At 41.6% G+C, this 13,254-nt stretch overlaps 1 protein-coding gene and 1 pseudogene across 1 annotated transcript; one reads left to right on the top strand and one right to left on the bottom strand.

The window, feature by feature from the left end:
* The first annotated feature begins 963 nt into the window (after positions 1 to 963).
* LOC126930938 (ubiquitin-conjugating enzyme E2 variant 1-like) lies at positions 964 to 12,715 on the top strand. Its single transcript, XM_050748551.1, has 2 exons — positions 964 to 1,090; positions 11,606 to 12,715. Exon 2 carries the CDS (start codon positions 11,668 to 11,670, stop codon positions 12,109 to 12,111), a length of 444 nt encoding a protein of 147 aa, XP_050604508.1. The 5' UTR covers positions 964 to 1,090; positions 11,606 to 11,667; the 3' UTR covers positions 12,112 to 12,715.
* On the bottom strand, positions 10,164 to 10,422 carry LOC126930940 (transmembrane protein 141-like; annotated as a pseudogene).
* Positions 12,716 to 13,254: the final 539 nt, after the last annotated feature.

The raw sequence follows: 13,254 nt of genomic DNA, 5'->3' as shown, positions 1-13,254 counted from the left end.
ATATCTAGTAAGTAAAATGCAACCAGTAAAGAGGTAAACAAGAGAGGTAGAGATAAAATGCTGTGAGACCTCAGAGGAGGGTATGATAAAGGACACTGGGGTCCTCAAAGGGGTTAAGGAAAGTCCTGTGGAGGAGCTGTGTCTTGAACATGGGTGGCAGGGAATAAATTGTAGAAGGGGCATTTGGGGCAGAGAGGCTAGTAAGAGGAAAGGCAGAGGCTAATTGAATTTTAATCAATGGGCGTAATTTGCTATGTATCTGTCTGAGAGTTAGCAGGCCCTTTCATGATTTTTTTTGTGTGTGTGTAGCACCAAATTGGAATCTTTTGCTGCTCAAAAAATATTTAGATAGCCTAGATATATTATCCTGTGTCATCATGTTACTTTGTCTGTCTCCTTTTCCCCAGCATTCAGAGGATCAAAAGTTTGTAACATTTATTTATTTATTCAGTAAGCAGTTATTGATCTTCACTAAGGGCTGGGTGTAATGGCATTTGCAAAGATAAATAAGACAAAATCACTGCTTCCAAGAAGTCACAGTGTTGTGAGTGTGGTAAGAGATAGAAAGGTTACAGGATGGTTAAAAAACAAAGTAGGCCAGGTGTGTTGGCTCATGTCTGTAATCCCAGAGCTTTGGGGGGTAGAGGCAGGTGGATTGCTGGAGTCCAGGAGATTGAGACCAGTCTGGGCAATATAGTGAGACCCCATCTCTACAAAAAATAAAAGAATTAGCTGGGTGCAGTGGTGCATGCCTGTAGTCCCAACTACTGGGAAAGCTGAGGCAGAAGCATCACTTGAGCTCAGGAGTTAGAGTCAGCAGCGAGCTATGATCACATCACTGCACCCCAGCCTGGGCAACAGAGCCTGTCTCTAAAGCAACAACAATAACAAGGTAATAAATACTGTCTGTGACACAGGTATGAGCAGGTTGCTATAGGAGCTGAGCCAAGGGAGCCCCTACCTCTGGCCTGGGGGCAAGAGGAACCATTAAAGAAAATGTGAAACCTCTGAAACAGGCAGGGATAAAAAGTGTCCCAGAGATGGTTACACTATGTGAGAAGTAAATGGGAGGTGAGAAAATGGAACCAAGGTGGGTAGCTTTTTGTGTTTTCACAGATTTGCAACTGAGCTTCAGCAATATTTCTACCCTGATCTATGTTATTTTTATTTTATTTTAATTTTTTTAATTTGAGACAGGGTCTCACTCTATTGCCCAGGCTGCAGTGCAGTGGCACAATCTTGCCTCACTGCAACCTCTGCCTCCCAGGTTCAAGCAATACTCCTGCCTCAGCCCCCCAGATAGCTGGGATTACAGGCATGCACCACCATGCCCGGCTGATTTTTGTATTTTTAGTAGAGATGGGGTTTCACTATTTTGGCCAGATTGGGGTCAAACTTCTGACCTCAGGTAATCCACCTGCCTTGGCCTCCCAAAGTGCTGGGATTACAGGTGTGAGCCACCATGCCTGGCCAATCTATGTTATCTTTAAAAGAAGAGGAGAAATAGATCAAGGAAGAGGAGAAAGACCTGGTTCTGTAGATCTGACTCTGCAGTTTGTGTGCTGTGTCATAGAGAAAAGTTAGTGCCCGTTTGGACATGGGCCAAATGACTTTTTGAGTCTCTTGTAGCAGAAATGACCTGGAATCCTGTTTTCTTTCTGATGATGAAGCTGGGCATAGGTATTCTGATGGACACAGCCAAGATATTTAAGCCAGCATTTGCTGAGAAACAGTGAAACTCATTTTCAGACATTCTTCCCCCATGACTGAGAAGTGTTAGGTTTTTGTCCAGCAGCAGTAGCTGTTCATTGCTGTTTTCCTTAGAGAGAAAGGCTTTTTTTTTTTTTTTTTTTTTTTTTTTTTTTTAACATTCTGACACCTTTTTTTTCCCCCTCAGTATCAGCACTGCTCACTAACCACATCATATGGTGATAAGAACTGAAATTACTCATTGACATTATCATGGGGCTATTTTGAAAACATTATCTCATTTCATTTCCTAGAATATCATCAAGTCTCCACAATACCAGTTCCTTAAAGGAGAATGTTTTTGTTCCAACTGAAACCAAAATATTTTAGTGAATTTTGTCTTCAGTATTGCTTCCTTCCTATTCTAATACTGTTCCTATTCTAATACTGTGGCCAAAAGTATAACTTTTGGCAAACTCTTTGCCATAGCAGAATTTGACCTAGTTTGCTGAATTTGAAGTTAGCTGTTTTCAGTAATTTCTTTTTTTTTTTTTTTTGAGATGGAGTCTTGCTCAGTCCCGCAGGTTGGACTTCAGTGGTGTGATCTCGGCTTACTGCAACTACTGTCTCCTGGGTTCAAGCAATTCTCCTGTCTCAGCCTCCCGAGTAGCTGGGATTACAGGCACCCGCCATCATGCTCGGCTAATTTTTGTATTTTAGTAAAGACGGATTTCTCCATGTTGGCCAGGCTGGTCTTGCACTCTTGACCTCAGGTGATCCACCTGCCTCAGCCTTCCAAAGTGCTGGGATTACAGGCTTGAGCCACTGTACCTGGCCTGTTTTCAGTAATGTATCTTTACACTTTATGTAGATCATCTGTGTTGCAGATTACTTATTGTAATTTTCAAATCCTGGACTGAATTTCTTTCATCATTACCTGTGGATTTGTCATCTCTTTCCTCATCCCCACCCTCTATTCAGGTACCATGTAACCAGGCAGTTAGATGAAGCATTGTTTCATAGCTGAATCCACCACATATTTTTTTAATATATATATTCCCAAAGGTATACAAATAGTTTTCATATTGTTGGAGAGTTTGACTTGTTTCCACTAATGTAGAAAAATAGTTGTTTAATAATTAGACACTCCTTTTGTTTGATCTTGAATCCTTTTTCATGAGACCAGATGAAGTGAGTATTCATTAATGGTCCTATGAAATAATTATTTTAAATACTTTTAACCAGTTCCAGTTTTTTTTTTTTTTGACTTTTCTGATGTATTTATCATTCATGCATTCACTGACCATTTACACCATTTTTATACTGCTCTCTAAACTGCTACTATATTCAAAGCTAATTGTAGGCAACATCCTTAAATACAGTTAAAGCAATAATAGTTCAGGGGGACGAGTGTTAGCAGCATTTTAGGATATTCGGAGAAAAAGGTACAGTAAGACATCTTAGAGTTTCTAGGAGGCCCAGGGACTTGTTGGCTAATGTTTCAACCGTAAGAACTTGTTTCAGCAACAGTCTTGGCCCTACTACATGAGTCATAAACACCAGGAGAGGCAATGCCTTCAGCCAGATGCAATGGAAAAGGGTTTGTTAACATGGAAAATATGGGATGGCTATACCACATACGTCACTAAGACTCCCAGAACTGAGTCTTTTAGACCCATTAATTACTTTTTGAGTGAATTAATGTATATGAGCAAACACATTTAGGATGTTGCTAGCATTATTAGTCAATGATCAGAATTCCTTGCCAGACAGATTAAGACCGAGACCAGCTAGTTAATGAATTTACTGAAAGGCTCATTTATAAGACTGCTTTACAGGGAATTTAGCAATAAACAATTCTGCCAACTCTTGATCTTTCAGCTATAGCCTTTCTTCCTGTATTTCTTTGGAATAACACATAATTAACATACAGCGATCAAGTTTTTGCTTGTCATTTAATATAGCACATTTTTTCTTTTGTGTTTTAGTATGTTTGCATATCAAGCAATGCTTTTAAAGCTTATGCAAGGGTTGTATTTTGGACTCTATTTCTTGATAATTTTTCATATCATCCTGCTGGGTAGAGACAGTGTGGGAAGAAATGCAGAGATTTTTATTGAATACTACCTTGTTTTTAGATGGTGTTTAATGTTTAATATGTTGGGTCTGCTCATTTAGGAGGAAAAAGTATTCTTTGGATTTTCTTTTGCATAGGTTATTTTAGTTGCCAGTCTTTTCTGTGTCTGAAGGGTCCAAAATGCCTGATAAAAATAGGTAAATAGCAATGAATGTGATGGTAGGAAAATAGGAATTGATGTTGCTATGAAAGTGTTAATCTCCTATCATCAGTCAATATTCCTGGTTTTAGTGTCACAGGAATTTGACAGCCTCCTCAACTTTAGCCACCTCTCAGAAAATCCTGCTTCTCTTTTGAACAATGACTCCAGGACTGGAAGATGGGTGAGGCATCCACTTAGTGTGTCAACAGTGTGGAAAGGACCATGGTGGAAAGCCGACTAGAAATCCACAGTGCTAGTTAAAGAAAAGAGGACTTTGAAAAGAAGTGAGAATAAGTGTGAACAGTTGACTCCAAGTAGGAAATTAGTGGAGGATGAACTAAATTAAAGTTCGGGATAAGCAAAGAACAAAGGTATATTCTATGGCCAGGAGCCAGGCTGGTTGTGTAGTGAGTGAGGCAGTTTTATTTATTGAGTGTGCATTCACAGAGTGTAGGGGGGTGTGTGTGTGTATCTGTGTGTCTGTGTGTGTGATCAAGTCAGCTGCTTTCTCTTTAGCTCCAGTTAGTTGTCAATATGTGGGCCTAATGTTACCGGGTTATCTCACTTTTCAAAAGAAATGGGGAACCTGATATTTTAAAGGATATATGTCAGATTTTTTTTTTTTTTTTTTTTTTTTTTGAGATGGAGTCTTCCTCTGTCACCCAGGCTGGAGTGCCGTGGCGTGATCTCGGCTCATTGCAACCCCCGCCTCCCAGGTTCAAGTGATTCTCTTGCCTCAGCCTCCCAGGTAGTTGGGCTTATAGGCGAGTGCCACCACACCAGGCTAATTTTTGTATTTTTAGTAGAGACGGGATTTCAACATCCTGGCCAGGCTTGTCTTGAACTCCTGACCTTGTGATCCACCCACCTTGGCCTCCCAAAGTGCTGGGGTTACAGGCATGAGCCACTGTGCCTGGCCAATATGTCAGATTTAAAATGTAGCACTACATTAAAAAAACTGTGTGAGCCCAGGTGACTATCTATGAGTTGATAGGACACTTTGGTCACCAGTGGGTCACCTCTATTCAAAGCTGATTTTAGGATTACATGCTTCATGCTGAGAATTGTGCTACTGATTAACTGGGCAACCTCAAAATCACCATCTGAATAATGTGCTCTAAGAAGACTTAGCACATAGGGTTGTTTTGAGAATTAAATAAAATGATTGATAAAAAAGCCTCTGCTACAATGCAAGGCAGTTAATAAGATAATAAGTGTTAGCTGAATTTGAATCAGCAACCTCACATAGTACTGAGGGTTGGGTTGGTCTTTTTCATGTCTACATGCATGACAAGCTTAGGAGGAATAAGTGGTGATTTCTGTTATGTGATTTTACAATGGCTTCCTCCACAAGTCTCTCTTCACCTTTGTCTGCCAAGATACATATTTGAGATTAACCTTTGCAGCTATGGATAAGTCTCTATTAAATATAAATGCCCCCTGCCTCATGGGTGAGTGGGCATGGAGGTGTAAGGTAGTGGAGATCACATGAATTGCATAGACATAGCTATAGTACCTTGGCAGCCTTCTGCCTCTCCATCCCACAATCTACTCCTTGAGAGACCACTTATCCCTGGAGCTTACTTTCAACCATCAACCAGACACTTAAGACACTTGAGACAATTAGTTATCTGAGTATAACTAGACATAAACCTAGCCACATCCATGAATCAGGGATGTCAAGGGAAAAAAAGATTTGACTGTTCTTAACTGAAAGTTAGAAAGCATCTAACTTTCCTTTACAGAAAGGTACAGGGAAAACCTGTCTTTGTCTTCCTCAGTTTACATTTCTTACTGGTTTTCCCCCAGTGTTCCCTTCTACTATATCCCTGCTATGACACATATTAGGGAGCTGTTCCTTAGTGTTGGGAAGGTGTCACAAGGCTCTTAGGGCCAGGCAGAGAAGCAACTTCATCTTGCTAGCCAGCTACAGATGTTAGGCTGTCCAGTATCATACATTGAGTAGAATTTAAAGGCTTATGAGATTCAGTGTGGAATGATGTCCCAAACTATTAGTGATGTCTTCCACAGGCCCATGAGTGGAGAGTAGAAACACATGCTAATTCTGTGCCTAGTAAATATAAATATTCACTTTAACTTGATTTAAAAGCAAGGAAAGAAAAGTAAGTTTCCCCGTATCTATCCCAGGTTTGTTTTGATGTGTGAAAACTAAAGGACAGGCTAGGCACCGTGGCTCAAGAGCGCCTGTAATCCCAGCACTCTGGGAGGCTGAGGCGGTGGATCACCTGAGGTCAGGAGTTCAAGACCAGCCTGGCCAACATGACGGAACCCCATCTCTACTAAAAATACAAAAATTAGCTGGGTGTGGTGGCGCACACCTGTAATCCCAACTACTCGAGAGGCTGAGGCAGGAGAATTGCTCCAACCCCGGAGGCAGAGGTTGTAGTGAGCCAAGATCAGCCTGGGCGACAGAGTGAGATTCCATCTCAAAAAACAAAACAAAACAAAGCAAAAAAACCGCCTAAAGGACAGAGCCTATGTTTTTAGTGGGCTTTATTATATATTTGCATGTCGTTTTGGCAAGTATAAGGAATCTTTATTTTTGAAATCACTAATATGGAGATTATTCCTTGTCCTCTATAGATATTATTTCTTTCTCCCTTCACCTTTTCCTTCCTTTCCTGTCATTATCCTTCCCTAATGTTTGTGTATTTAAGAGATGTCACTTCTAGCTCAGTAAGCCACATTGTAGATAAAGAGTAGGTTCTGTCTCTGAAGATGATTCAAATAGTAAAAGATCTGGAAAGTTTGAGTTCCAATTTCCTCATGGTCTTTCTGGTAACACTTGCCCAGAAAGCCAGTCTTACGCTGCCTAGACCACATATAATTTTCCTAGGTAAATATGAAGTTCTCTCATCATGGAGACCTCAGGTGGTGACTTGAGATGCCCCCAGGGACCAAGTAGAATGTAAAGCAGGGTTAGTTATGGGAAGGCAGCAGCCCAGTGGGAGAATAAATGGCACCTGGCCTTTGGCTGGGCATTGTGGTGAGCTGAAGGGTGTGCTCATCTCCAGTTGATTGCTGCAGTAAACCTGGGTCCAGGACTGCAAGAGCAAACATTTAGATCTTTTTGTGGATGTTAAAATATAATGTGGGGCAGACATAACATGTCTATGGTCTGAATTTAGCCTTAGAGGCTCCAATTTCTGATATCTAGCTAAATTAAGAAGTGATCAATGACATTAAGAGCAGGTTGTCTGAAATCTTTACTTATAGAATAGGAGGACCTGAGATAAATATGTGTATGGGGAGAGATGGGAATGGGTAGGCAGTGCAGAGAGGTGATGTCTTAGGGATAAGTCAGTACGGTGTCTTGAGCACTACATGAAAGCCCCCTGGAAGAAAACATATGGAGGGACAGCAGTAGCAGCAAGATTAATGCTATACATGGGATGTACAAATGCAGGACAAACATAGCAAGGAAAAGAGACAAGAAAAGAAGGGCATGAGTAAAAAGAAAAGACTTTACATGTTTTGCAATCAGCACAGCAGAGACCTTTCAGGAAAATATTAAATAATGTAGAGAGAGTCACTAATTGTCTTTTAACATACACAAGACAATGACTGACAGTGAACCAGGAAACAGAAATGATAGGATTGAGAAACTCATTATCCAAAATTGACTAGAGAGTATTTACTTGCTACTACGAAGGGATAAATGACCAGAGTCAGAATTTCAGGTACAGCATGCCTCTAATTTTTTGTTTAGGATGGTTTCTTAGTCTGTATGTGATGCTGTTAAGGAATACCTGAGACTAGGTAATTTAGTAAAAAAGAGAGCTTTATTAGCTGGGCATGGTGGTGCCTGCCTATAGTCTCAGCTACTTGGGAATCTGAGGTGGGAGGATCACTTCAGCCCAGGACGTTGAGGCTGCAGTGAGCTGTGATCATGCCACTGCATTCTAGCCTGGGTGACAGACTTGTCTAACAAAAAAGTGTGTGTGTGTGTGTGTGTGTGTGTGTGTGTGTGTGTGTGTGTGTGTATGGAAGAGGTTTATTTGGCTCACAGTTCTTCAGACTGAACAAGAAGGATGCCGCCAGTATCGTTTCTGGTGAGGGCTTCAGGCTGCTTCCATTTGTGGTGGAAAGAGAAGGGGAGCTGGCGTGTGCAGAGCTTACAGGGAAAGAGAGGAAGCAAGAGAGAGGGAAGATGTTAGACTCTTTTTAACCAGCACTAGGAGAAACTCTTGAGGGGAAATAATAAGGAGAGAACTCACTCGTTAATGTGAGGAAGGCACTAAGAGATTCATGAGGTATCGGCTTCCATGATCCAAACAGCCTCCCATTAGGTCTCACCTCCAACATTAGGAATTAAATTTCAACAGGAGATTTCGAGGATCGCATATCCAAACTATAGCAGATGGTATACTTAAATATTTATTGACTATTTGTAATTCTCTAGAAGATTCCTTAATATTGAAAGCCGAGGGTTGGTGTACCACCTGGATAGGTTATACCTCAAAACCACAGATAATGGGGTTATAAGGGTGGAAGGAACCCTAGAGATCATATAGTACAGCACTTCCTTTTTAAAATAAGTATCTTTGACCAGAGGGATGACAACTTAATCAATGTCACAAAGCTTGTAGTCCATCTGGGTCTAGAACATAGTTTCCCACCTTAGATCCAGTACTGATTTCTGAGCTCAAATCCTAACAAGAGTTACTATCTCTAGTACCCCTACCTATCCACCTAGTGAAGAAAAAAGTCAGGCAGAGCATGAAGAGGAGAACTGGAATTACAAACTAGCATTTGAATGAAGATTGCACATATTTATTGTGCCCTTGTTTTCCTCTTTCTTAACTCAGTTACACCTTCAAATAGGATTCCTTGCTGGAATTATCTCTGATAAATAAAACAAAGTTTTTGCATGTAGATGGAATTTATCAAAGAGTTCGTTTTACTCTTCATACAAACTCATATTAATTTTTTTGTCTCATTGAATGGGAGCCTGGCATGCTTTAGGTCTATGTCCTTACCCAAATTTCATATCGAATTGTAATCTTCACATGTTGGGGAAGGGGCCTGGTAGGAGGTGATTGAATTGTGGGGGCAAACTTCCCCCTTGATGTTCCTGTGATAGTGAGTGAGTTCTCATGAGATCTGATTGTTTGAAAGTGTGTGATATTCTCCCCTTCGCTTGCTCTCTCTCCTCTACCACCATGTGAAGAAGGTCCTTGCTTCCCCTTTGCCTTCCACCATGATTGTAAGTTTCCTGAGGCTTCCCAGTCATGCTTGCTGTTAAGCCTGCACAAGTGTGAGTCAATTAAACCTCTTTTTCTTCATAAATTACCCAGTTTCAGATAGTTCTTTTAGCAGCGTGAAAATGGACTAATACAGAGCCAATCTTCTACTATGTTTTAGGATCTAAGTCATGCATATTCATCATGTCAAAGCATAAGTATTGATTATGGGGTTTAAAAACTGTGGTTTTAACTTAATATATAGACTTAGTTTATTTTTATTTTTATTTTATTTTTTTTGAGACAGAGTCTCACTCTGTCACCCAGGCTGGAGTGCAGTGGTGCCATCTCAGCTCACTGTAACCACTGCCTCCCGGGTTCAAGTGATTCTCCTGCCTCAGCCTCCCGAGTAGCTGGGATTACAGGTACCTGCCACCATGCCTGGCTAATTTTTGTATTTTTAGTAGAGACAGGGTTTCACCATGTTGGCCAGGATGGTCTCGAACTCTTGACTTCAGGTGATCCACCTGCCTCGGCCTCCCAAAGTGCTGGGATTACAGGTGTAAACCACTGTGCCTGGCAGATAAGCCATTTATTAACTCCATACTCCTAGCACCAGCTGTCACCCTGGGCTTGTTGGAGGTCCAGGGGTTAGAAAGGGAATGACAAAGTGCACAAGCCCCTACCACCCTATGCCCCAGACACACCCTCTCTGCTGGCAGTGCAGATAATGTGTCCCAATACCCTGGAGGAGAACCACCACCCCAGGGAGAATCCTTTCTTCTCCAACCTCCTGGGCAGGTCCCAGGTTGGAGCAGCAGACCAGACAACCAGGCCCAGGTTGTCAGGCCTGGCCGCACATGCGGACAGAGGATATGGTTGGGGCACCCTAGGGTGTGGGGAGGATCAGACTGGGATTGGGGGTCATGAAGGCTGTGTTCCAGGACTCCTCCTCCTGCCCCCAATCCTCTGTACCCTATCTAGAGCTCTCCTAGCTTTGCTGATCTGTGCTCACATCTTTGGGGAGCTGCCTGGTCTCCAGGGAGAGCCAGAGGTTGTTGCATTTCTCCGACTCCACTCTTGTTACCCCATAGCTGGCACAGAGCCTGAGACCACGGCCACTAGTAGGATCCACTGCAAAGGATATGGAAACTTCCTCTGAATGAACATCTGCAGGCCAAAGGCCATGCTCATGCTGGGTGCTTGGCAGCCACAGTGTTGTCCACCTAGGACAGGCCCAGGTTCACCATGGTTGGCCAGGTTCAGGTGACTTAGCTTTTAATTAAAGTATTTTGGTTAGCGTATGTAGTAAGATGAATGGAGAAATGTTGATATTTTAATTTTATTTTAATTTTCTACATTTGTATTGTGGATAGTGATTTCTAGAACAGAGATTCTTAGCATGTCATTTTATTTCAGCAACTTCCACTTAACTTCTGTGCCTTACCAGGGAAGTGATTCTAAAGGAAAGAGAGTGATAGTTACTTCAGAGGTGTATCTGAATCTGACTCTTGGTGGATTAGGTGGTGGAAGTCATATGTAGTTTGAAAATGCATGCTTTTGGAGAATTTACAACACCCTGTTGTGGGAGGTGTGTTGCCTCCTAGCTCTGAAAGTCCCTATAGTACTTGTTCCCATCTTGGGGTACTGGCTAAATTAGGATTATCAAGGGTCTAAAAGGAGTCTTAGAAAATGGTCCTCAACCTCCTGGTTAAAGAAAGATCTTACAGAGGCTCTCCAAGTTAGAATGATACTCTGTGTGTGTGTGTGTGTGTGTGTGTGTGTGTGTGTGTGTGTATTACCACACCAAACTGGGTTTACATACCCATGCACAATGGAAAGCCAAACACTGAAGCACTGGATTTTTGCAGTGAGAAAAGTCTATTGTAAGTTGACTGTCAAGGAGACAGAAGGAAATGCTCAAAAATGTCTTCCTGAGCTGGGGGCTGGGTCAGGTTTTATAAGCATAGGGTAATGAGGTGTGATCTGATTGGATCTTGCAATGAGGTGATGCCAGAACTCAATCTGATTGGATCCTGGATCCTGCCATGCAGTGTCTACTTCTTAATACAGCCCCTGTTCCTGCTCCTCTATTGGAGCACTTGGATTTCCCCATAGTTGCATGCTTGGTTCATCTGGGCATGCTCAGGTTACATGACCTTCAACCTGGGGGTCCATGGTGACTGAAAAACAACTCACAGCTTTGTTACATAAAAGTTGAACAAGATTGGTCTGGTGTGGCTACATGTGTTTTGGGAGTAGTGGGTTAGGAAGGGGAAAAGTTGGAAGAAAGAGTACCTGAAAGTAGCTCAGACTCCAGTAGCTGAAGGGATTTTTTCTTCTCCTGACGTGAGCCTCTGTAGTCTACCAGTTTATCCCCAGACTTTCAGAAGCAACTTGGGTCATATTTCTTTTCTCTCTGGTTCCTTATAGATTAAGAGATTGGGGGGAGGGCGGTGAAGAAGGGGCCAGCCTTCAAGCAACATCAAGGCAAGATGGCAGCCACCACGGGCTCGGGAGTACAAGTCTCTCGCAATTTCCGACTATTGGAAGAACTTGAAGAAGGCCAGAAAGGAGTAGGAGATGGCACAGTTAGCTGGAGTCTAGAAGATGACGAAGACATGACACTTACAAGATGGACAGGGATGATAATTGGGCTTTCAAGAACAATTTATGAAAACCGAATATACAGCCTTAAAATAGAATGTGGACCTAAATACCCAGAAGCATCCCCCTTTGTAAGATTTGTAACAAAAATTAATATGAATGGAGTAAATAGTTCTAATGGAGTGGTGGACCCAAGAGCCATATCAGTGCTAGCAAAATGGCAGAATTCATATAGCATCAAAGTTGTCCTGCAAGAGCTTCGGCGCCTAATGATGTCTAAAGAAAATATGAAACTCCCTCAGCCGCCCAAAGGACAGTGTTACAGCAATTAATCAAAAAGAAAAACAATAGGCCCTTCCCCTTCCCCCCCATTTGATTTAAGCAGTCTTCATTTTCCACAGTAGTAAATTTTCTAGATACATCTTATACACCTCAAAGTACTGGAAAGGAAGCTCCCATTCAAAGGAAATTTATCTTAAGATACTGTAAATGATACTAATTTTTTGTCCATTTGAAATATATAAGTTGTGCTATAACAAAAAAAAAAAAAAAAGATTAAGAGATTGGGTTAGAATGGGAGAAACAGATTAGTCAAACATCCTAAAGATTAAATGTCAATTTTGTATTTTGATGATCATGGTTATATGAGTTTCATCCATTGAAAAATAAACACAAACACATGTCCCTATAGGTTCATCAGTTGTAACAAATGTACCACCCCAAAGCAAGATGTTGGGGAGGCTGAGCACATGTGGGAGGCAGGGTCTATGGAAAATCTCTACTTTCCATTTAATTTTGCTGTTAACCTAAAACTGCTAAATAATAGTCAACTTTTAAAGAGCATACCTTCTTCTAGTTGCCTTTAAGCACTTAGTGTCTTATAACTTCATTGGTATTTATGGCAAAAAAATAAATTGAGGCTTCTGTGCCTCATAGAACTGATGTTTATGGTTTATTTTGGATAAACATAAAAATTGACCTTTCCAGTCTTAAAACTTGAGAAAGTTACATTTGTCTTACCTGAGTTCTTTTCTCAGGAAACTAACCAGCAAGCTCCCCAGATAGTATTATGGAACTGAAACTCACCAGGTCACTGCATTTAGACAGTGAGACACCAGACCCCTCACTGGACATGATTACCTAACTGATCACCAGCTTCCTGTTGACCAGTCCTTTTCTTTACTCCTCCCTAATTCCTATTTTTCCACACAGTTATGTTTCTCCCTTGCTGTACCAACCCCTACTTTCAGTTGGTTGAGGAGATAGATTTGAGACCAACGTCCCATCACCTCAGATGCAGGACTGGAATAAGTCTTCTTCCCTGGCAGTACTCCTTGTCTCAGTGATTGGCTTTCAGTGCAGAGAGCAATGGAACCTAGACCAAACCCCTGGTGTTTTGGTAACAGAAGAAATATGCTGACATATTCCTTTTTCCTTTCTTCTCTGCTCTCTCTTCCATCTCCCACTTCTTTATA

The sequence above is a fragment of the Macaca thibetana genome, chromosome 11 (genome assembly GCF_024542745.1).
Source record: "Macaca thibetana thibetana isolate TM-01 chromosome 11, ASM2454274v1, whole genome shotgun sequence".
In the NCBI taxonomy this organism is placed as follows: domain Eukaryota; kingdom Metazoa; phylum Chordata; class Mammalia; order Primates; family Cercopithecidae; genus Macaca; species Macaca thibetana.
The sequence above is the reverse complement of the archived record's forward strand: the minus strand, read 5'-3'. Positions and strand labels throughout refer to the sequence as shown.